This window comes from Drosophila kikkawai, chromosome 2L (genome assembly GCF_030179895.1).
Source record: "Drosophila kikkawai strain 14028-0561.14 chromosome 2L, DkikHiC1v2, whole genome shotgun sequence".
Taxonomy (NCBI): domain Eukaryota; kingdom Metazoa; phylum Arthropoda; class Insecta; order Diptera; family Drosophilidae; genus Drosophila; species Drosophila kikkawai.
In genome coordinates this window covers 9,770,733-9,794,892 of record NC_091728.1, presented here as the reverse complement: position 1 = coordinate 9,794,892, position 24,160 = coordinate 9,770,733, and the positions used below count along the sequence as shown (strand labels likewise).

Sequence of the window (24,160 nt, the reverse complement as noted above, 5' to 3'; positions counted from 1 at the left end):
CGCAAAACTGTCAATCATTGTCAGTTTTCTTCTTTATTTTTCCGCCGTAACACATGGCGTATGAATGATTTGCAGAGTAGGTGAGTAGATATGAATAATGAAATGAAAGCAAGTGTTGCAAATGACATTCCAGCGAACTTTTAGTAGTGCTAAAGCTAGTGAGCTTTAGAAGTATAAAAAAAAAAACATAGAGAATAAATAATGAAGAGAGATCCTTAGGACACCGACCAAAGCTCACTCGTATATCAAATTTATGGGTCGCAAAATAACTTTATCCGCCGAAGCGTAAACGTGTGAAAAATCGGCAACAACGAAAACAAATCAAATCGAGGCCCAAGTACAGGGCATTACAAAAGCCGACCGAAATAATTCATTTCCCTGGCCCAGTGTTTGCTATTCTATTTGCCGAGGTGCACGCAAGATAAATGTGGCGCGGCAAATAATAAAATATTTATACAAAATCCAACAATCTCGGTTTGCCGAGAGAGAGAGAGACGTAAATAAACGTTTTAGTTTGGGGCTTTTTTCGGCTGCTGTTCCAAACAATTGACTGATGGACATTTGATGAAAGGATCACATCACGTATACGCCCTGGGGACGTGCCAAAATTGAAACTTTCGCTAGAACCTTTGGCGGGTCAACAAATGTGACACTTTCCAAGATTTATTCTGTAAATGGCCGTTGGATTTCATTTGGTTTTTGGTAGAAATTTTTTTTTGTTCTTTTCGGCAGTCTTAGCAATTGTAAGAAAAGACGTGTTAGTGTGGTTGTTTAAATCATTGAAAAAACTCTTATCGAAAGCGAATTTGGTGTTTGTTTATTGCTAGTGTTGAGTATAAAACCTATTCCTTGGTTATTCCTGACTTGGTAGCTGTATAGTTTTTTATATGGTTTTTCCACTTTCCTTGAGGTTTCGGCAAGCTCACGTTTCTATGAGGAAATCTTGAAGGAAGTTGTAACAAGTCAATAACATTGTTCATCGTTGTTGTCTCAGTAACTCACAAAGAGATTGCTCCTTCATTTACATATATCGTAAATCCCTTCGAGTAGCTCAGTCAGTAGATGCAATAAAGCTGCACTGTGGTCATCTACAGATTCGGCATAGGGCGCCTGGAGGAGGCTCATTTATACTTTCACATACCCACAAAAACACTTTGAGCTTGCCAAATGTCCATCGGTCGAAAAAGGGCTACTATGTTGTTGCAATCAAAATTCGCATTTGACGACTGTCGCTTGACTTAAGTCAAAATCGGTGCCCCCCTTAGCTCTATTCCCAAAATGTATTCCCAAAAAGTCGATTGCATTTTGAGTTCAGCCAATTGTGAAGCAAAAACAATGCCACAATATTTTTTATTGGCTTTTGTGGACTTGCAAAGCACTAAAAATTCATTCAACTTCGATGTGCTCTGCCGGAATTGCAACTCCATTTTCATTCGACTTTCTCTCTTGGGCATGAATTATTTATTTACGACTGCCATGGTTCAATTTTGTATTAGGACTTCACTGCCACATGGTACATTTTAAATGATCGCAGCGACTATGAGCCGTAAATAAGAGTAGAAAATTGTGTTTTTGTATACACTTTGTATTACCTAACAAATGGGGCAGTTCTCTGTGAGTATTATTAATTATTTCATGATCCTGGAATACGGATTGCGGCCCCGAGAAGTTTGAGGGGTATCCATGATTTTGTTGCAAATCACCATTGACTCCCTGCTTAGCTTATTTCTCATTGCCAAAGATTTCCTTGAAGGCATTTCGGTGTTTCCGACCGTTGAGTTAGTAAGATGCAATCGTATCCATTACTAATTGAGCAAAATAAGGAGCGTGGACTGGTTGATCTGGGTGCATTTTCATCGCAGGAGCCCGATGTGGAATTATGTTGTAGTTATGCATTAACTAACATCAGTTTAAAGCCTGTGCAGCCGCCTTCAATTAAATTATTCCATAACATTTGTTGTTGCTTATCTCATTTGGTACTTGTGCAAGTAATTAACTTTCTTGTTTACCCACATGACCAACAAATTCCGTAGAACCCTTCAACTAATGCTGTTTTTATGCCCACCCACACAGTGTGCTGCTGCTATCTGGTCCATGTCCTCCTCTATTTTGTGCATCACTCTGCCTCTGCCTCCCAGTGGTGCCATTAACGTTTTTCCATCATGCGCCCGCTTTTTGCAATTTAGATAGTTGAATTGTGCCTTTGCTTCACTTGGCACAAGCTCAAAGTTAGATGGAATTTAATATGAAATGAAATACTTTTGATTTAACCAATTAGAAATTTTGCAAAAATAGTTTATGTAGTTTAAAAGTTAATGATTTTAGGTAGTTTTTTACAACTACGATTATCTTTTTAACTTTTTGGATGTCTTACCCAATTCCAAATATATGATTCCTTAAAACCCTAACACAAACACTTTCCGAAAAGGGATATTGGACACCTGCCACAGTCAATTAGCCTCCTTCCGATCCAATTATGTTGTTTCCCTTGTGGGAGAGAATATCATGTTGGTTGAATATGTCATAAATACAAGCACCCTAGATTTTTATGTCACAACGGTTTTGCTTTCATTTTTTGCTGGTGTTGCTGCTCGCCCACCCATGTGGGCGTGGCATGAACAACATTTACATATGGCGTTTACACTTATCAACATTATGTTGGGCGACGCCTGTTTGTGGTTATGCGCGGCACATTCGGGTTAACATTGCGTATGAATAATTGAATATGTCCTGTTCTGCACGTTCGTTTTTTGTTGCCGGTTGTTTGATTAATTGTGCACACACACACGGCGTGTGTGTGTAAAAAAACGAGATGGCTCCATCACACTTTAAAGCATTGGACAGCAGATGAATTCAATTGCATTTCGACCGCAGAAGAACGGACAGCTGACCTAAAATTAAAAAAATTTAAACGAAAAAAAAGAAACATTAAGACAGAATGCCAGGGGCTTCGAAAAAAAATATATATCACAAAAATTGTGTAAATATGGCTTGTTCAAAGCCACAAATGGCCAGGATTTTAGCAGCATCAGAGGTTATCCATCCATTCAGATTAACTGAAAACAACAGTGGTTCAAGAGTTTCTAAAGTATTTAAGGATATAAAACATTTGTCGAAGTTATTCTATCTTCAATCAGTCTTTCAGTCTTTTGAATACTAAAACTTGTTCGTAAAATCTATCTAAATAAACTTCAAAACACGCTTAAAGCCAATGAAACATGCCTAATGTGTCAGTGTAAACTAGCCATGAGATCCCTCCAGACTTTGCAACCGGAAAGGCAATGGCCACAAGTTCGATTTGCATTTGGTCGGGATACTTTGGCGTAAAGGTAAATTCGGTTCAATGTTCTGGGGGCCAAGGGAAAATGCAATCGACAAGCGTTTTAAAAGGCATGGCACTGCCTTTGTGCGCAGTCAAAAGGCAGCAATAAAATTACTTGCGTCACACAGCGAACAGGGAATACGAATCGAATTGCAGCCAAAGATAAAATGGCAGCCGACATATATTGTACATATAAGCATGCATGTGAATGTGGGATAAAGGTCCTGATTAAAGATTTGTACTCTCAGCACAATTTGCATTTTCCCGGGCAATCTGCAGCAGAAAGGTGAATCCTGACTGAAAGCGAGATTAAGGGATTCGGATTCCCCCGAGCTACATTTCTGTGATTTGTTAAATAAAACGATGTTCAGTTTTCTTATTAAATGAATCATAGTCTGTGTCTCTTTGGGTATAAAGTAAAGGGAATTCTACATTTTCTTAGCTTAAAATTTAAATTCTTGTGAATCAGAAATGGAATTATTGTTAGTAATGATAAAAATGAAAAATTTCATTTATTTATGGCATATAAGCTTAATCGGCCATAAGATTTAAAGTTTTCTATTGTTTTACTGCCAGCATTTATTGTCAATTTATTTATCCTATTCAACTTTGCTCCAAATTGCTCCAAATTGTATGAAAATGAAATAAACCTAAGCTGTCATAAACTATTTTTATGCCCGCAAATTGCGCATACGCAGTGGATGCCAAATTGACGAGGGATTTCACTAAACCCACTGGCAAAGTCTTCATTTAAAAAGTATAAAACTCGTAGTAAAGCCATAAAACTTTAAATTTTAAATTGCCATTTGCCAATTCAATTGAATTATCTTTGCCATTTGATATAGAAAATAGAATAGCAAAAAAAGGCATTATTATTTCAATTAGGATAAATAAGTAGATTGGTTTAATCTAATAAATATATCGAAAAGGTAAATGAATATTTTTACGACTGCGGTAACAAGTCCAGAAAATTCCCAATAAAAGCAGGCAGAGGTTTTGGATGATGTTGATGAGGAGGACAAACGATCCGTCTTCTTTCGAATTTATTTTCAGAGTAGTGAAAAAAAAGAGAGCCGTACAACTAACATGGCGACAGGTACCCTTTTGTTACCAGAGATGCTCCCCTGGCGACATTGCCCCTTGTTCAGCTTGAACATTCTCCCCCCCCGCGCAAGAGGAATGCTTGCGATCTACGAGAGGGAGCATCGTCCGGAAAGGATCCATCCCAGCGTCGTATTTTGTGCCATCGGCAAGCCGTCCTGACCCGGGAGGATACCCGGCAGCATCAGGTCAGCGTAAACGTCCGCTCCCAGCACAACCGACACTAGCGATGGGTGGAACCACCGGTCATCCGCCAATGTGACATTCTGAAACATGTCCTGCACCTTCGGGTCCAGCGGTTGCCCCGGCGTTCGTGTCTGCATCTGCTCGTCCACCAGCATCAGAAGCTGCTTGCTCATCTTGGAGGCCTTGGAGCGCATCTCGGTGGTGCACACCCGTTGGTCGCCAATGCCCGTGATGGCCAGATTAAGGGCTTTAACCAGGGAGATGTGGATGCGACTCACAGGACAGCACGGATCCACCAGGGCTCGGACATCAAACCGCTTTTGGTCGGATCCGATTAGCACGGACGCGGTCGGGAGGATGCTAACACTTGTGCGCGCCAGGATAGGCGTGCACGACCGGCTGCGGGATGGAGACATATCCATTGGCGTGGCGGGCCGCCGAGATCCGGATACAGGCGCCTTATGGCGCTGCTGTGACTGACGCTGAGGCCGAGAATCCGAGGGTGGGTTGCGCCTTTGTCGGGGTCGCGAAGAGCGAGGCTGCCCAGTGTGGATGTGTAGCAGCGTGTGATGAGCCTCATGGCATATATGACACCTCGCTGTACTGCGGCACGACCGACCGGAGTGCTCGTGTGCCAGACAGTTTGCGCAGTACTTGTTAATGAGTACCGCGCGGAGCCGCTTCACAGCCGGCAGTTGGAGAAACCGTCGGCAAACCCTCAGTGCGTGGACTCCCCTGCAGACTCGACATCTGTATACATTGCTCCCGGATGAGCGACGAGGATTTTGGTGGGTCGTTGGAGCCATTGTATACACGGATCTAAATTAAAAGAGAGAGATGGATAAATATGATAATGAAATGTTATGGATGAGGATGAACAAGACACGTGGACGGAACGACGACGTTGGATGACACAACTTAGGACTAGTACATGTCAATTGGAAGGATTACTCTATTGAGGAGTCACTGTGGTCAATGGGGCCGTCCATTGGGAGGCGAATCATTTTCGCCACTGGCCGTCGGATGACGCCCCGTGCTGTAAGCACGTCTGCAACTCTGACCTTGCCGTCGGCGCCCGGATATACCAACTGGATACGCCCAAGCCGCCATTCGTTGGCTGGCAAGCTCTCCTCCTTGATCACAACCATGTCTCCCGCTTGGAGATCTCGTGATGGGAACTTCCATTTGTTCCTTTTGTGGAGCTCCTTCAGATATTCCTCCTTCCAACGCACACAGAACTGCTGATGCAGGGCCTTCAACCTCCGCCACCGATTGATGATGGAAATAGGATTTTCCTCAATCAGAGGCTCCGATACCGCAAGAAGTGGTCCACCAATTAGAAAATGTCCGGGGCTAAGAGCCACAAGGTCAGTGGGATCTTCGGACATTGGTGAAATAGGCCTGGAGTTTAAACAGGCCTCAATTTTCGCAAGGAGGGTAGCCAGTTCTTCGAAGGTGTACTTCCCTGCTGCTGTGTACTTGTAGAAGTGAGCCTTGAAACTTTTCACACCCGCCTCCCAGAGCCCTCCCATGTGAGGCGCGCCAGGAGGGTTGAAATGCCAGTCCAAGTTCTGAAGGCTGTGTTTGGAGAGGATCAGTGTTCTGGTTGATTCCATAAAGTCTCTGGATAAGGACGTGGAGGCTCCGACGAACGTTTTCCCGTTGTCAGAGTAGACATGTTGTGGACACCCACGGCGAGCAGAAAAACGAGAGAAGGCAGCTAAAAATTTCTCTGTCGTCAAGTCGGACGTCGCTTCGAGATGGATGGCCCTGGTACTAAAGCAAACAAAAACGCAGACGTACCCCTTTGTGACTTTGCAGCCTCGACCGACATAACTCTTGATGTCAAATGGCCCCGCGAAATCCATGCCTGTATGAGTGAATGGCCTGGAGAAAGAGGATCTCGCCCGGGGTAAATCCCCCATCAACTGCCTCTGCAGGTTCTTCTTGTGGATGACACAAACTCGGCACGAGTGGATTGTGTGTTTCACCAACCTCTGAAGCTTAGGAATCCAGAATTTAGACCGAATCAGTCTCACCATTAACTGATTCCCCCCATGCAAGGATATGCGATGGGTAAACAGGGCTTGTAGTTTCGCGAACCTACATCGCGCTGGGATGATGATAGGATGTTTTTCATCATAACTGAGCATGTCAGATGCTTGTAAACGGCCGCTTGCTCTCAAGACCCCCTTTCTGTCAACAAAGGGGTTTAAGTTAGAAATTGTACTTGAGGATGGAATTTGCTGCTTGTTACTTAAAGCCTTATATTCGACGGGGAACTCGTTCTTTTGAGTGAACACGATTAATCGCTCTTGCACGTCGGACAACTCCGCCGAAGTGAGTGCTGCCGATGGGGGTATGTCTTCCTTTTTGCAATTTTTCGCAAAACGGATCACGTATGCTAGAACCCGCAGCGCCCTGTCGAAGGTTGAAAAACGCTCTAGGATATCCACTGCTGGCGGCACTGTGGCACTGTGACATTTGATAGGCCGTTGCTCCATCTCGGTTTCCGGATTAACCAGTGGTTCACTCGGCCACTGCTCCTGCTTGAGTGGCAGCCAAGCCGGCCCGTGCCACCAAAGTGTGCTGTCCTTAAGCTCTTGGGGCGAGACGCCTCGGCTTGCCAGATCAGCTGGATTGTCTTCGGATCGTACATGGCCCCATTTGCTTTCGTTGGTGCGCTGTTCGATCTTTGCGACCCTGTTGGCCACGAATGTCGTCCAGGTGCATGCTGGCTTGCCTAGCCATGCAAGAACTATAGTAGAGTCTGTCCAATAAAAAATCTCATAAGCTTTAGGAGGCAATTCGGAAATTACTGATGCTGCTAGCTCAGTGAGCAGCACTGCTCCGCACAACTCCAGGCGGGGTATGGAGATGGACCTGACGGGAGCGACTCTGGTCTTGGATGCCAGCAAATGGGCACAACAGCCGTCAGCCGTTTCGACTCGGACGAAAATAGCAGCCCCATACGCGTCCTGTGACGCATCGCAAAACGCATGGTACTGCACCTTGGCAGCAGGATGGAAACGCACCCACCTCGGAATACGAATTTCCCTCAGGGTCGGATACCCTTTCAAAAACTCTTGCCACTTGGTCACAAGGTCGGTGGGGAGTGGCTGATCCCAGCCTAGCTCCCGTAGCCAAATTTCCTGCATGAAAATCTTGGCTCGGATTACGAAAGGCGATAACCACCCTGCCGGGTCGAACAGTTTGGCTATTTGAGACAAAACCTCTCGTTTGGTGTAGGCAGGTTGCAGGGAGATCACCATTGGAACAAAAAAGAAACTATCGGATGTAGCTTGCCAACGGATCCCAAGAGTTTTCGCCGTGCTGGCATCTTCCAGCTCAAGGAAGTCTGCACTGACCAAATGTTCCCTCGGAATCGCTTGTAGGAGTCTCCTTTCGTTTGAGGTCCACTTGCGCAGTGGAAAACCGGCACTCTCGAGAGCCAGCCGAAGCTCTTTAATGGCTAAAACTGCCGACTGCTGAGTGTGAGCCCCTGCGAGCACATCGTCCACGTACATGAAGTTCGAAATGATGTCGCTGGCCAAAGGATATTGGCCTCGGATGTCCTGAGCCAACTGCTGAAGCACTCTGATGGCCAGGAAGGGCGCACAATTTACGCCGAAGGTGACTGTGTCGAGTTCATAGTCACAGAGCTCACCGTATTTGTTGCGGAATAAGATTCTCTGAAAGCGCGTGTGATCAGGATTGACCCGGATTTGCCGATACATCTTTGTGATGTCCGCATTGAAAACATACTTAAAGAAACGCCATTTTAGAATCTGAATAGTCAGATCGGACTGTAGTACAGGCCCCGCATGAAGGATATCATTGAGGCTGTTCCCGTTTGATGAGGGATTGGAAGCGTTGAACACGACGCGAACCTTCGTCGTGGTGCTATCTGGTTTGAAGACAGCGTGATGAGGCAGATAAAAACTGCTAGAGTCGTCAGGGGAGACTTGGTGCATATGACCTAAGTCTAAGTACTCTCGAATGACTGAGTCGTACTGCTCCTTCAATGGAAGATCTTTACTTAATCGCATTTCGTTTCGGAGGTACTGAGCTAGTGCGATGGGTCTGGAATGTCCAAGCTTAATATTGTCCGGCTCTTTAAAGGGCAACGAAACAACATATCTTCCATCCTCACTTCTTTTGGTGGATCGGATAAAGTTCTCCTCGCAAACCGAGGTGGATTCCTTAACCAGCTTCACTGGGACATCCTCCACCTCCCAAAATTTTGTGAGGATGCTGTCTAGTTTGGATTCCTTGACTGCTAATCGGGCTGAAAAGGAGCAGACTCTGCTTGTGGGACTCGCTGCAATCGGACCGCAAAGAATCCACCCGAATATGGTCTCTTGACCCAGGAGTGTTCCACAAATATTGGAATGGGAGCCGCTTAGGAGGATCGATGGCAGGATATCGGCACCAATAAGCACGTCAATCTGCGAGCTTCGGAAGAAATTTGGATCTGCTAGTTGCAACGGTGGAAGATCCTTTAATGAGGCCTCTGGTAGAGTGTAGGATGGGAGATTACCAGCTAACTGGGGTAACACGTATGCACAAGTTTCAATCTGGATATGGGGCTTGACGGAAGAACCTATGATGAGTTGACACCTCTTACGAGGCTGAGCGGCAACGGAAAGGTTGACCCCCGAAACTTGGGCTTGAATGGACTCATATGGCAACTTAATTAGGTTGAACAACCGTTCTGAGATGAAGGTTGCCTCGGAACCTGAGTCAATGAGTGCCCGTGCTGAGTATTTTATGCCCAAATGGCAAACTTCTATCAATGCCGTACTCAGTAGGACCCCTTGCGTGTTAACGGCAAGAAACGTTTGCACATTCGCTTGACTCGTCGATGGAGTGGACTGTATCTGTTGCTGGGTTGCTGTGGATGGATGGGACTGCTGGTCAGGCATAACCACTGAATGGACTGGCAGAGGGGTACTTCGATGCAGGAGAGTATTGTGACGTCCATTGCAGGTGTAGCAGTTATGCGTACTGTTGCAATCCCGGAGCAGATGCGTTCTTGCGAAACAGTTCAAGCACAACTTCTGCTGTTTTACATGTTTCTCTCGATCTGCGACTGACATGCGTAAGAATAGAGGACATAATCGGACTGGATGGTTCTCCTGTGCGCAGAGTTTGCAGGATTGCGGGTTTACCGTAACTCTGTTTTCGAAGGTCTGGATCGACCGCGAGCTATTTTCAGCCCTCAGTGCCCTGGATTGAACGCTCGCGTTTGGCTTGAACTCCTCAATCGCCTCAAGCGTTCGATGACGATCTTTTAAGAAAGCCTGGAATTCAGCCCAAAGTGGAATCTCTGACTTATTTAGCAGGGACTGTTCCCACAGAGCCAAAGTTAGTTTTGGCAACTTGGACGAGCACAGGAAAACAAGCAGGCAATCCCAATTCGTGGTCTCGACTCTTGCTAATTGCAGGGCCGTTAAACAACCTTGGATTGTGCTCTCTAAATGCTTCAAGGATTTTCCGCATTCCTGGGCAACAGAAGGCAAATTAAACAAGATCTTTAATTGGCTATTGACCAGCAGCCTCTTGTTCTCGAACCGATTCTGCAAGTTTCTCCACGCTGACTCAAAACCATCATTGGTCAACGGAGATAAGGCCACAATGGATTTGGCCTCGCCGCTCGTCTTTGCATTGAGATGGAACAGTTTTTCGACTTCTGAAAGCCGAGGATTGCGTACATAGATGGCGGAGAAAAGGTCCCGAAATGTGGGCCATTGAACATAGTCACCATTGAAAACTTCGCACTCAACTGGAGGTAGGCGACATCCGCCCTGAGACGGCATTAGATTGGAGGACTGAACAGACTGTGGCGCGCGTGAATTTTCAATGATCTCATTGAGGTTTGCTGCGCACCGCTCGTAAACGGTATAACAGTAGTCATACTTGGATTGCATGACTGTTATTGTGTCTTTGCAGTTTTGACTGGCCAGCACTTCGGAGCACGTCTCGTACTCCCTTTCCACCTTGTCCCAGAGAGCCCTGATCTGCTCGAGTCGAACCCTACTCGTGTGGATGGACGGACCTTGGTCAGTCGGGGTGTTGAATCTGGCTTCGAACTGACCCATCCTATCGGTTATGGTCGTGAATTTCACCAAAGCCTTGTCTCCCTCAGCTTGAGCCCTTTTTTCAGTTGCTCTAGTGACCTGGGAAGACACGACTGATTTCGCGGCCCTTGTGGATGGTGCAGACGGTAGAACTTCGAGCGACGTGCTCGTAGATTTACGTGGAGTGGTGGTTGCTAATGGGCTTTTGCTTCGAGAGGGATTTTCGTTTTCGGAAGGCACAGAGGATTCACTCGTTGCCCTGCCTCTGGAAGACGCCTCCGCTGTAGAAACGGTCAGACGGGGTTTTGGTTCCTCACCGTCGCCGTTTTCCATGTTAAACTCTTGATGGGGCCGCTGGATAAGCGCAGGAAAACAGAGTTAATCGAAAAAATTATATTTATCGATTTGGAATAAGTGCAGGGACGCTGGATAAGCGTAAATAAACAAATAATACTCGAAAAGGATGTTATCGATTTTTTTTTTTTTTTTTTTAATGAAAAACAGGGACGCTGGATAAGCGCAGGAAAACAGAGTTAGTCGAAAAAATTATATTTATCGATTTGGAATAAGTGCAGGGACGCTGGATAAGCGTAAAAAACAAATAATACTCGAAAAGGATGTTATCGATTTTAAATCAAAACAGGGACGCTGGATAAGCGCAGGAAAACAGAGTTAATCGAAAAAATTATATTTATCGATTTGGAATAAGTGCAGGGACGCTGGATAAGCGTAAATAAACAGATAATACCCGAAAAGGATGTTATCGATTTTAATTAGTACGGGGACGCTGGATGAAGCGTTCAAAATTTATGATTATCGATTTTAAATCAATACAGGGACGCTGGATAACGCGTTGGCACGTATGCACTCGATTCGAAAGATATGGGGGCGCTGGATAACGCGTAGAACAAATTAATCGAAAGAAATGCTATCGATATTCAATTAATACGGGGACGCTGGATGACGCGTTGGCACGGATGAACTCAGTTCAAAGATATGGGGGCGCAGGATAACGCGTTGGCACGGATGTACTCGGTTTGAAAGATATGGGGGCGCTGAATAACGCGTAGAACAAATTAATCGAAAAAATGCTCTCGATTTCCAATTGATACGGGGACGCTGGATAACGCGTTGACTGAATTAATCGAAAAAAAGTTGCTAGAAATTTCAAATCAATACGAGGACGCTGGATAAAGCGTTTAAAATTATGGTTATCGATTTGGAATAAATACCGGGCGCTGGATGAAGCGTTTAAAAATTATGGTTATCGATTCGGGAAAGTGTGTACGTTGGATAACGCGTAGAAGAAATCAGTCGACAAAAAAAAAACTGCTGTCGATTTCAATTTAATACGGGAACGCTGGATGACGCGTTGACAAGGATGTACTCAACTCAAATTAATATGGGGGCGCTGGATAACGCGAAAACCAAAATTAATCGAAAAAGAATGCTATCGATTTCACAGGAATTAAAAAAAATAAAAAGTCGAAAAAGGGTTTTATCGATTTGGGTATGAACCAAGGAAAAAAAAATATGTAGAATGAATTATTCGGAGACAAATAAATGTTTGTCGAAAAATACTGTGGGGTTGGAAGTGCAGACAAAAGGATTAATCGAAAATGTATGCTTATCGCCTTTTTAGATATACTTGGACGCTGGATAATGCGTACCAAAAAATAATCGGAACGGTGTACACGATTCAAAAAAAATTAGGTTGTAAATTAGTCGAATTAAAACTCAAAACCAATAATACAAAAAAAAAATGCACCCAAGTGTGAATGGCTCATTAACAGACTCAGCCGGTAATAGTGTCGCAACCTTGGCGGCCAGTACTTACATACATATGTATTTACGCAAAATAAACAAATAAAGAACTATTAAAATCGCAGATTTTTTTTAATTTTGTTTGTTTCACTTTGTTTGTGTTCGGATGCAGCGACACTTTTAGCTGCCGATGCTCAATTGCCGGTCCAGCAATTTGTATGGATATGTGCATATATGTGTGCACGTATGATCGGCCAGCTGGAGGAGGGGGTTAACTTTATTTATCTTTTGTTTTGTTGTTAATGTGCAGTGGATGGAAAATACATATGTACATATATTTATTGTGGATAGGATGTGTTTTTTCTCCTCTTTAAATGCCGCAGATTTGTGACCCAAAGGTAACATACATATGTCCATACATAGGTTCATAGATCGGCCATGTACATAAATGTGTATGCAATTGCCGGTCCAGCAATTTGTATGGATATGTGCATATGTATATGTATGTACGTATGCACGTATGATCGGCCAGCCAGAGGAGGGAGATAACTTTATTTATCCCTTTTTTTTTCTTGTTTTATTATTGTGCGGTGGATAAAAAAATGTACATATATTTATTGTGGATGGGATGTGTTTTTTTTGTTTTAAATGCCGCCGATTTGTGACCCAAAGGTAATGAACATACGTATGTACATATGTATGTTCATAGATCGGCAATGTACACAAATGCGTATGCAAATAACTCGGTGTGGATGTATGGCTTTTTATGTGCGGAAAAATGGATGTCAGCCTTCCTGGATATTGGCTGATTTAAAACATGTATAGGAGAGGGGCATATAGCTATGTAAACACATGCATATACATATATATCCTACTGCACAAGTTGGTAGAGTTTTAAATAAATTGGATGCAGCAATATATCTACATATATGTATATGCAAGTATGTACATACATATATGGTGGGAATTTCGGCACCGTACTTATCTTGGCAAAAAAGCGCTGGAATATCTCGGGCGAAGGACCAAAAATGAAGCTGTCGGGGCCGTGGCAAGTACAAGTCCAGAAAATTCCCAATAAAAGCAGGCAGAGGTTTTGGATGATGTTGATGAGGAGGACAAACGATCCGTCTTCTTTCGAATTTATTTTCAGAGTAGTGAAAAAAAAGAGAGCCGTACAACTAACATGGCGACAGGTACCCTTTTGTTACCAGAGATGCTCCCCTGGCGACATTGCCCCTTGTTCAGCTTGAACATTAATTATATCAATTATACCCATTTTTATTTAGAGAAATTGTTTCATAAATATGCAATAATCAACAATAATCATGAAAAACAACAATTCTACGAGAGCTAATAACACAAATTAAATTAAAATATCGTTTACATTTCGTTATACAAAGTAAAGTTAAATAGAATATCTCTTATCAAATATTTTAATCAAAACAAAACAATGATATAAAACCGTTTTATTAACTTTTAATGATATACCGCAAATGCGGATAATGATATACCGGAAATTCGAAGGGCAAACCATAAAAATTGACTATTTCCCATTGATTACCATGCATTTGGAAAATTAAATCATAAAAATGCAAATTAATATTGCTCAAGCTATAAAAGCAATGACGAAGATGCGCGGAAGTGAAATATAAATAGAGTTATCTCTTTTCCCATAAAAAATAAAGAAGAAAACGATTCAGAGAGGCTTTTAAATTCATTAAATCATACAAAGTGAAGTTTAAATATTAGACTAATTGATTTGTATGGTTAATGCCATTTAAAATTATTAGCTGTTGACCAGAAAATTGTAGTTATAATAAATGTATAACTTCCTTCTCCGCCAAGTCTAAAAGTCCCTGAGAGATTGGAAAAGTTTCCTGCCGTTTTATAATTTTTTTTCTGTACTTTTTCCCTTCCAGGAATCAAGGACCCTTGTTAGAGTTTCGCCTTTTTATGTCTCCACAGACTTTTACAGGCGCTAAAAGCATGTAAAATATCTGTCAACGGGCTGGAGTTTAGCCACAAGACTTTACAATAGTTGTTCTTGGCTTCTTTTTTTTTCTGTAATCACCCAAGTGTCTGGTAACTTGTTTTAAATTAGAATATTGGCTTGAGGACGAACTTTCACAGCTGTTCCTTTTGACACGTAATAAATTATCCTTGATTGGCAATGGTCTAATTCACATTCAGTTCTGGCTGGATTCCGTAAATTACCTACCTTATTAGCTGTGGTTACACACAATCACCTATTAGCTGAATATTGTCAAACAAACATTTACAAATTAGAGGCCACGAGAGTAGTGTGATTGCAAATATCTTTGAATATCTCACATTGTCTTGCACTAATTATGACGGAGCGAAAATGTATTAATCAATGGGTTTATCTCGTAAAAGAATAACTTATCCAGCTAGAAAATAATTAAAGCGTCATTTAACCCAATAAATAGTTCTCTAATATACATTTTCCTACAAAAATTGCGGCCCTTCTAACCTTGTCAGCGTGCTAAGACCACAGTAATTTCATTTTCTATTCACTCCTGGCAGACGACATATTAAATTTTAGTGCCTGCCGCATAAGTGAGTCGTCACTTAGCTGCACTCCGAGGGCAATGAAAAGTTTCGCCCGGAAAATGCGGCTGGCTGGGATCGTCAATGTTTCGCATGAAGGTTGCTGGGTGTCTGTCAGAGACTTAATTTTATATGCTGCCATATATTCATGTACGTGGGCGGGTGTGACACACTAATGCACTTAGTCGCTGATAGTAATGTGCTCATAATTTTCAATTAAAAACTTGCGGCAACAATGACTTGATTGTGAAACGGGTAAGCATGTGGGGAGAAAGTTAGTTTCAAAGTTCTTTTAGAATTATGGTGATTGTAGTTCACTAATTAAAATCTTCCTTAGAATTATGTAGTTAGTTTTTAAGTCGATATCCAAGCATCAGCAACAGGTTGTAACCCTGAAAGGTCTCTGTGGATCTGTGACAAGTTCCACACAATGCGTAAACAAACAAAAAGGAAGCACAACTTGCAACGTGTTGAAAGGAACATGTTGCGTGGCAGGGAGAGGCTTGCGGACTTACTGAACATTTTCCCTGAATATAAATTTCCCTTCCTGTAAAATTCTGTTAGCTGTTAGTGGTGGAAAAATGTTAAAAAATTTCCGAGTTAGTCTTCAACGAATGCCAGCCAAAGGCAGGCGGTTCCCATAACCAGCGGGAAAACTCATAAAAGATTATTGAATAGAAAACACGTATAAAATAAGTACCTTGAATAATCGTTTGGTATATATTTGATTTTATAAGCTAGAACAATTTATTGTCCTAATTCTTTGAGGGAACAAAAAAGGCCAACAAACTAGCTCAAGCCAGAAAAACACGAAAGGTTTAAGCACACGCATAAATTATAATGGACCCTCATAAATGCCAAAAACCCGTAACCGTAGTCCTTCTCCCTAACAACAAGCATCGTTATGGTTATTGAACTTGATAGTGTGCTCCACACTCCTGACCTTGCTTCTGGCTTAATAATAGCCGTAAGCCTTTGCATATTGAATACTAATTACCAGATTAACAGACTTGACACTGAATTTAAAATTGTTTATATAAAGGCAAAACAAAATGAATAAATATTTGTCAAAGTTATCACCTGAATTATAGCGAAGCTCAAAAAACAAACACAAAATCCAGGCTAAGATATTCAAAATTTTATGTTGGATCATAAAAACCCAAGACTGGTGCAAAAAGCAGCTTAAATTCTCAGCTCCCATCAATCTTAAGCGCTAGACAAACAACAAATTTACATTTATATTCGGAAACGTTGCTTAAATATCACTTGAAAGCTTAACAAATAATGCCATAAATATTATAAGAACAAACTACTTTTATTATAAGAATGTTTATTAATAAATAAAACCCATGCGTGTATAAAAAAAAACCTTTTAAATTATATAAAATATGAAAAAAATGTACCGTTTCTAGAAAGAATATTTTCCTTTGACTAAACAAAACTGGCAAATCGAAAATGGAAAGAGGAAATGCTGGGCAAAATAAAAACCCCAATTGATTTAAAATCCGAGCAATAAAACTGCAACAAAAGCGTAGCAAAGTGAAAGCAAACAAGTTGCTTGCACACCGATAAAATCAAACGGGAATGGGGAAAAAATTCAAAAATAAATACGCGATTCAACACAATTGCAGAGAGGGCGAGGCACCGAGGGGTGGCGCGGGAAAAAGGCACAGCGGAAAAAATAATAAGAAACCGAGAGCAGCGAATATAAAATCTAAAATTGACCATAAACCCGACGGTGGCCCAGAAATGAAGATAAGCGGCGAAGGCGAAGGAAGCACCAAATTGATATACGTTCCCTTTTGTTTTTTTTGGGGTCTGAAGATGCTTCTTTTTAATACAAGGTATTCCTGGAAAATAGGGTATATACTCGAGGCATGGAGATGTGGGGATATATGATATCTAAAAAAATGTAGGCCACACAATTCCTGCCTTTTTTTATAATTGATTTTCACAGTATTTAACATATTTTAAACCCAGGTATTCCTAAGTCGTGACTGTACATTTTCCACATTTTTTTTTTTGGTCTGCCATTTTCGCGCTGCGCTCAAGGACGAAGCGTAATTTGCTGGGCGGACCCGGGGGTGAGCCAGTGCCATCATAATAATTTAAAGTAGAACTGATAATCTTTGGCAGGCTAAAGTGTCCTTGGGTGGCAGGAAAAGGCGAAAAGGTGGCTGAAAGGCATTGGGGAAAAGTGCTTAAATAAAGCTGTTGTTGCTGTGTTGTATTTGCTCAGCCATCTTGGTTTTTCAGCAGTCAAAATGTTTTGCTTAGAACAAAATTCATGTCACTCGAGATGCTCTTGTTCAAGCTGTTGGCTTCGGCAGCAACATAAGTTTAGTTTATTATCAGTTTTATGCTAATCGATTTGGGGATACTTGCACCAGCTGCCGCATCAGTTAAAGTTTTAAATACCATTGGAAAAAGTTTAAAATTAAGCTGAATGTTTAAGGTTTTAATAAGTGGATCTACAAGAAGCTTAAAAACACTTCTAACAAGGTTTAAAATTAAGTAAAATATAAAGTACCTATTATTCATCTTTATTTTAAAAATTTAAAAGCCTCTGTAATAGAATCTAGACCTAATCTTGTTGGAAAACTCACACAGATTAAGGCATTACAAACCAACAATTTCAAAAATCAACAATAGCCCCGGTATCTATAATTTTCATATTACACACAGAGTTCTACACACAAAATGCAAATTGGAACCCAAACGAGAGAGCAAATAAGAAAAGCAAAATTCTGCATGCCAACTTCTCACACAAATTCGCAAACAATCGCTCTCGAATGCATTGTGTGCAGTTTGTATTGCATTTACAGATGTTAGGTAAGTGGTTCAGTTTGCTTACCAACGAATACAAGCGAATAATGTGGGTTAAACTGAAGCATTTAACTACAAAATTTAAATGTTAAAAAGTAATTAAACTAGGTTCTATTAATATACCATAGTTCTTGGATTCTAAGCGTTAAAATAAGTACTAGCCGTCCTTGGAAAGACCTCATTCTCCAAACGAATATTTTTCATTCACACAGATGCGCAAAAGCTAGCTAAAAAAAAGGCAAAGGAAGAAAGAATACATCCTGTGTGGCTCAGAACCCTTTTTATCAAGTCAAATATGTAAATGACGCTGCCAAATGTGTCCAACTCAAGTGAGAACATATGCGGCTCCCGGTCAGTTTTTCCCCACTTTTTTTGTTTCGCCTGACAAATCTGATTATGTTATTTAGATTAGCCACAAAAGTCGGCTGTCAGTTGGCAGTAAGCCTTTTTGCCTCCGTCCCTTACCATTCCGGTCCGGCCACATGAGGTAATCATAAATTATTACACAACATGCTCTTCCCAACAAATTTCCTTAAAGTCCTTTTCAACGCACTTTGAGTGACCCAAATTGGGTGAATTTCAGTGAGCTTTTCGGCTGTCAGAGCACATGAACGTTGGCCAGATCAAAGGGGGGAATGGCATCAATTGATGCTCACCTGCCTGCTTTTTGCCTGGGGCGTTGATTGCAAATCTTCAAGTGGCTTTGACAGCACCACCTTTCCCAAAAACGAAGAAAAAACTGACAAGACACGAGCTCCAACAGAAGCTGGAACGGAAGACGCCGTGCAAACACGCAGGGAGCCAACAGAAAATTGGATTTTATGCTTATTTACATTTGTCGGTTGCCAGCAGGTGGGACACCTCCGAAAAAAGAGGTTACCCCGTGGATATGAGGGATATCCCTCCGCGTGAGCACATCAAATATACATGCATTTATCCATTCAGGATTTCGCCTGAAACTTGAAAAAACGAGAGCGATAAAAAGTAGGCAACTTTCCGGAACGGATCGGATCCATTAAAGCCAACTGTTGCTGGCCATATTCTGTGAAATTTATACGCATTCGCATATCGATTCAATTTCCATTGAATGTTCACTTTTTTCCAATGATTTTAAAGCAGCAAGCTGGTGTTGCCTTTATCGGTTTGCCTTTTTTACAAAGTATAAAAACTTGATCAAAATTTATACTTATATCTATTCAAATAACTAAGCAGGGGAACATTTCCCCTAATTTTAGGTAATTTTTAAATTTAATTTTAAAAAATGAAACATACTTTATGCTTAACTAACTTTTACTAGATTGCTCCCCAGCTGCTTACACATTTTTCTTGATTTTATCGATCGAATTATAAGGAATATTGCGCACTTTGAAGGTCGCCCTGGCGGGTATCCTTATTTATCTTTTGCTTTGAAATTTATGCACTCCTTCTGGAGCAGCCCAAGTGGTCCCCCGGGTATAATAATAATGATAGCAGGCGGCCGCCGAATGGGGCGTATGCGTAATTTATGATAAGCAATTGACTTGTTGACATGACCGAGGGCACATCTCTGCGTATAGTTTATGTGTGCTTGCATTCCTTGCCAAGATTGCAGATAGCCCCGGAGCACTCGTAATCCCGGCTCAAAGTAGAGCGCCAACAAAAGAGCCACAGATCCCCGGTAATCTTTGGCGTAATTGACATCTGATTGGAGAAGCATCTGGCCGGGTGCCAAGTCCGCTGCCACTACGTGCTACCTGGCTAATCACGCAGCCGTGACGTCGACGGGGCGGCAGGTATGTGGACGGGAGCGACAGGTGATGAGACTACGCTGCGGCCGGGCGTTGTAACTAAAATCCACGTGAAAGCCAACACCTTGTCACCAGGTGACATCGCCACCCACACACAAGCGAAGCCCCGGACGTGTCATGTGCTTGTATAACTTCTGACGAGCCAAATATAACTCAACGCGGCTAGAAAAGCCGCTCGGTCAACGGGATCGCGGAAAGCCAGAGGAAAATAACTATGAGAGACGCCTGATACACTAGACAATTTTTTAGGAATTATTTTTAATGCATAAATTTGTTTTTGAAAAGAAACTAAAGCAGTACTAATTTTGCTGAGGATAAATTAAGGTTATTTATAGGCATCTTCGGTATTTTACATTTCTGGCTTAAATTTTCCTCATTATTTTAACAATAATTTCCAACATTTAAATAAAGCTTTGCCTTGTGTGCCTGAAGATGCTTTTGCTGCACTCCGTTCCCTTACAGGTGATTTGAAGCCAGCAAGCCACAGGATTCGGGTCGGACTTGGGCTCCGTATTGAAGCTACTGAATTCTATTCAATGCTGTTGTGGCAAGGACTGCATTTCCCTTTGGCCTTTGGCCGGCCACTCTCTATTGATTAACCGGATTTCTCGGGGCTGGCCCCCAAAACAAATCTCACGTCCTCCAAGTGCCTGGCCAACAACAATGCCGGCAAATACACGAATAACAAACCAATCACCGGGGCGGATGCAAGTAGACCATGTTGCCACTGCCATTCAAGGCAGGACTCTGTTTGCACATCGCCTGCAGTAGGGGCCGGAAGTGGACAAGAGCACCGCCACTGCTGGCTAGGGTCCTGGCACCCAGCCCGCAGCTATTCCCCCCAAGCGGCTTCGACCCAGCTGAGAGGGGCAATGTCTCAGTTGCCCGTAATAATACCCTGGATTTCCTATCAGACGTTCGCATCATGTTGAGGCAACCCAACATCGTTGTCATTGTCGTCTATTTAAGGCGATTGCCTCTTACCCTTATCTCTTGCGGTGTTCTTCACGGCGCCCTTAACACGTTGTTGTCTAAACAGCCGAGAGAAACATAAACTAAAAGAATTTCAAGTGTTAGATCTCACAAATCGGGTTTAATTCACGATGCATTGCGATATATTCAACATTTAAATTATGTATTTTCACTCAGAGTTCTCATTTAGAATCGTAGCAATCCAGTTCGTGTGTGGGGCAACGTTTGTAATAACGTTTAGCCCACGCTTTGAGTATTTGACTATGCCATATAGAGAATGTATTGGAGCATTATTGCCCGGGATCACAACCTTTTGAGAAACAACATTGCCGCGAATTCCAAAGACCTGTTTAAGTCTTTGAGGAGTTGGGATACAAATTTCAGTCGACTGGATCGTTTTCCTCAAATTGGCAGAGCACCTTTGTCTCTCAACGGGTAAGACAGTCTTAAAAGTGGAGGTTAAGCCTGTTTCATTTCGCTCAACGTCTAGGACGGTGAGCTGAGGCCGAGATTGCTCCATAGAAGGTCCTCTAAGGATACAGATTGGCTTCATTACATCTGCAAAAAAGGATCTAAGTTAGAGCTTAGCGATAATGAGGAAAGTTACTCTTACTTTCAGGAATCAACTCACTGCTCAGCTTGAGCAATGCCAAATCAGTTTTGTAGATTTCCGGATGATGGTAAACCAAGTCGATTGCCATTTCTTGAAAATGCCTAAATCCCTCCACACCAACTCGCCTGAATAAAAGAATCATTAATATTCCAAAGCCACAAGAGTTGGGTGTACTTACAGAAAAGAGACATCTACGGTCAAATTGCTGGCAGTTGTGAGAACAAAGCCTGAAATAGAAAAACAAATTAAATAAAATCGCTTAATTTTCATCTAATAAAAATTTATAGAGACGGATACGAACGGTGAGTAATCATTACGCCCTTGGCCATAAAGTCGGGTCCATAAATGTTTGCCGTCAGGTATGCTTCACCACAGTCCTCGTAAAGCCGCGTCTCCTCAGCCGGCTGAATTGGGGCATCTTGTGATTCTTGTGATTCTTGTGGCTCGTCATAGGCTCGAATAAATCTCTCAATCCAGTCAGCGTAGCTTGTCACATCGGTATAATATCGGACTCCTCCGCATTTTTGTAGGCCAATGCTTACTATGCCAAGCTGTACTGGCTGCATCTCCTGATTCTGCAAGGTAACATATTTGGACAGGGGACCTCCGATATCTCCACCACAGGTGCTTTCTAATGAGGGGCCCCCGCAAAAAGTTGACTGCTCCGGGTCCCTTCCGCAGTAGATTTGATTGAAGCGCTTGATGGCGACCTCTACAAGGGTGTTACTTATTCTTCGGCCCGTTCCAAATCCCCAACCAAACGTATTGAAAGTCTGAACTATTTCAGGCCCATTCTGTAGTGTCGCATTTCGCAGAATGCAGATGGGTCGAATGCGGTCTGCGGAGCAAGGAAACACTTTAGCACGGACTCCAAAGGGATCTGAGAATACTTCACTCACCGGTGTAGGTGACACTGTTCACAAGCATCACCAAGGCAATATTATTCAGTCCACTTTCCCTGGAGTATGAACGATGGATAAAGGCTTCTTCGACAGCAACCTGAGAGGCGGGATGCCGTAAGTTATTAGCTCCCAGCATCACGATTCTGCAAGTAAAATAATAATGTTTTAGCTGTCTCTAACATAATAATACGAATTACCTAAATATAATTTATCTAATAAAAATTTAAAATATAATTGTATTTACTTCAGGAAATTAAAAATGACTCAAATGAGAATTGTACACGCCTCGCTTATTTTGATTTTAAAACGAGAGATAACACTTAATCAAAGCAGACGCGCAGATCTCTCTCACATAAATATACACTCTTATAATCTTATAATATTTATAAATACTATACTTACAAGGAACTCTGGTCTTCTATGCATTGCGCCGATGTCAAGACAAATCCTGAAATATTTTAATGAATACATTATTTCCATTTTTATATATCTACTAAAATTAATATACTAACGCCTGTGGATCAGGGAACCGGCACACACTGAGTGCGTTTCATTACGAAGGACTACGGTCCAGGCGCCATCTTTGCTGGGTGCAGAAGTCCTGCAACTCTCATCTAAAAATTGGGCATCTCCCCGGTGGCTTAGGTTCAGAATGATGAGCCAGGCAAAGCAAGCGATCCCAGCTAAAGACGTCTTCATCGCACAAAAGGTTCGAAAGTAATGCTGCACAGAATCTGAAGCCCGAAGACTGAGGGCACAGAAGTGCTTATCAGCGCTTTATTTCTCAGAAATCATCGTTATCTCTTTGAGCTTTAAATAAATTATTTCAAGACATAGGTATACATACATATTAATATAAAAAAAATCAAATATTAGAGCAAATATTATACAATTCTCAGAAATATTAGAGCAGCGTTTTAAATTTAATTGAATTCTTAGTAAATTAAGACACTAACTTGTCGTATGATGTGTTCTAAAATATGTAATAATTTCTTAAGATAAACCAAGTTTCCTTAAATAATTAACTAAATGTATGATGAGCCATTAAATTGCAATTTTGCCAATTAACACTCGAGATTTCTGTGGCTTCTTCGACTAGAGGGTTTTGGCCAAGAGCTGAATCAATAGACTATTAATAGCGTAATGGTAATTCACCGAAAATCAATGGAATTCCTGCTGGCCAACTGGCACTGCACTCACACACACACACACACACACTCGGCTGTAAATCTGCGAATCCCATTGAGCCAAATGCATTAGGCTGCATAAATATCTGCTGATGCGGACATAATTCCAGTCATGGGCGTGCACTTAGTACAGACTCGTTCATACATATGGTATGTATGGATATGTATGACTGTCAAACACTTTTGGCTTTTGCCTTTCGACCAAACGGCTTTTACCCGGCCACAGAATCGCACATAAAGAGACGACACCGAGAGCAGCAGGACGAGGCTTTGGCCTTACTCAGCACTGGAGGATGCAATTTTATTATTTTAGCTGGTTGTCATGTTACCCAGAGATAACAAATTCGTTTACGATAATTTCAGTTAGTTTACAGCCAGGACAACCAAAAGAGGGCCATTCGACTGTCGGCGAATCCTTTGTCTGACTGCAGATCGTTAGTGAGTTTTATGGCAGCACACAGGAATAGGACCTTGATTACGGAACTCTCTCGGAGCTTTAAATTCTAAAATGAAATTTAGCAAGTTCCCCCGGCATACATTTCGCAGCTGAAACTTAAACTTCGGTTTCTTGTTTGTCAATTGTTCGCAAATTATGCGAACATTTCGCTGCCTTTCACGTAGTTTGGCCATAAAATTTCAGTCAATTTAATTTCCAGCATTTGTTTTACATACATATTTATGTGGAGGCACGTGCCGGCCCGTCAGACTGTCTGTCTATTCCACACTTCTGGCTGTCATCTGGCCAACCGACAAGGGTAAGGATTCTCTCCGGCAGAAGACAGCCAGTCAAGGGCGACCCTCTGACCGCATTTGTCGTTGTTCGGGAATTTTCAGTCATGTTTTTTAGTGGAG

At 42.2% G+C, this 24,160-nt stretch overlaps 3 protein-coding genes across 4 annotated transcripts; all 3 read right to left on the bottom strand.

Moving 5' to 3' along the window:
• Positions 1 to 4,415: 4,415 nt before the first annotated feature.
• On the bottom strand, positions 4,416 to 13,598 carry LOC121502419 (uncharacterized). Of its 2 annotated transcripts, none has more exons than XM_041775924.2 (2): positions 13,435 to 13,598; positions 4,416 to 5,428 (listed from the first exon to the last, which is right to left on the bottom strand). In XM_041775924.2, exon 2 carries the CDS (start codon positions 5,413 to 5,415, stop codon positions 4,513 to 4,515), a length of 903 nt encoding a protein of 300 aa, XP_041631858.1. In that variant the 5' UTR covers positions 5,416 to 5,428; positions 13,435 to 13,598; the 3' UTR covers positions 4,416 to 4,512. The 2 variants fall into 2 exon arrangements, with proteins under 2 accessions (XP_041631858.1, XP_070139371.1); XM_070283270.1 differs by lacking the exon at positions 13,435 to 13,598 and adding an exon at positions 5,695 to 5,829.
• On the bottom strand, positions 5,557 to 11,022 carry LOC121502377 (uncharacterized). The gene has a single exon (XM_070286429.1). The coding sequence runs from the start codon at positions 11,020 to 11,022 to the stop codon at positions 5,557 to 5,559; it is 5,466 nt and encodes a 1,821-aa protein (XP_070142530.1).
• A 7,107-nt stretch (positions 13,599 to 20,705) lies between the features above and the next one.
• LOC108085365 (uncharacterized) lies at positions 20,706 to 22,913 on the bottom strand. The gene is made up of 7 exons (XM_017181937.3): positions 22,634 to 22,913; positions 22,524 to 22,569; positions 22,119 to 22,264; positions 21,521 to 22,057; positions 21,398 to 21,446; positions 21,220 to 21,344; positions 20,706 to 21,164 (listed from the first exon to the last, which is right to left on the bottom strand). The coding sequence occupies exons 1-7, from the start codon at positions 22,818 to 22,820 to the stop codon at positions 20,776 to 20,778; spliced, it is 1,479 nt and encodes a 492-aa protein (XP_017037426.1). The 5' UTR covers positions 22,821 to 22,913; the 3' UTR covers positions 20,706 to 20,775.
• Positions 22,914 to 24,160: the final 1,247 nt, after the last annotated feature.

Excerpts from the sequence above, each read along its gene's own strand:
- LOC121502419 (XM_041775924.2), bottom strand. The coding sequence starts at position 5,415 with ATGGCTCCAACGACCCACCAAAATCCTCGTCGCTCATCCGGGAGCAAT.
- LOC121502377 (XM_070286429.1), bottom strand. The coding sequence starts at position 11,022 with ATGGAAAACGGCGACGGTGAGGAACCAAAACCCCGTCTGACCGTTTCT.
- LOC108085365 (XM_017181937.3), bottom strand. The coding sequence starts at position 22,820 with ATGAAGACGTCTTTAGCTGGGATCGCTTGCTTTGCCTGGCTCATCATT. Across the intron at positions 22,570-22,633 it reads CGGTTCCCTGATCCACAGGC|GATTTGTCTTGACATCGGCG; the intron begins GTTAGTATATTA and ends AAAATATTTCAG. Across the intron at positions 21,165-21,219 it reads CAGTGAGTTGATTCCTGAAA|ATGTAATGAAGCCAATCTGT; the intron begins GTAAGAGTAACT and ends CCTTTTTTGCAG.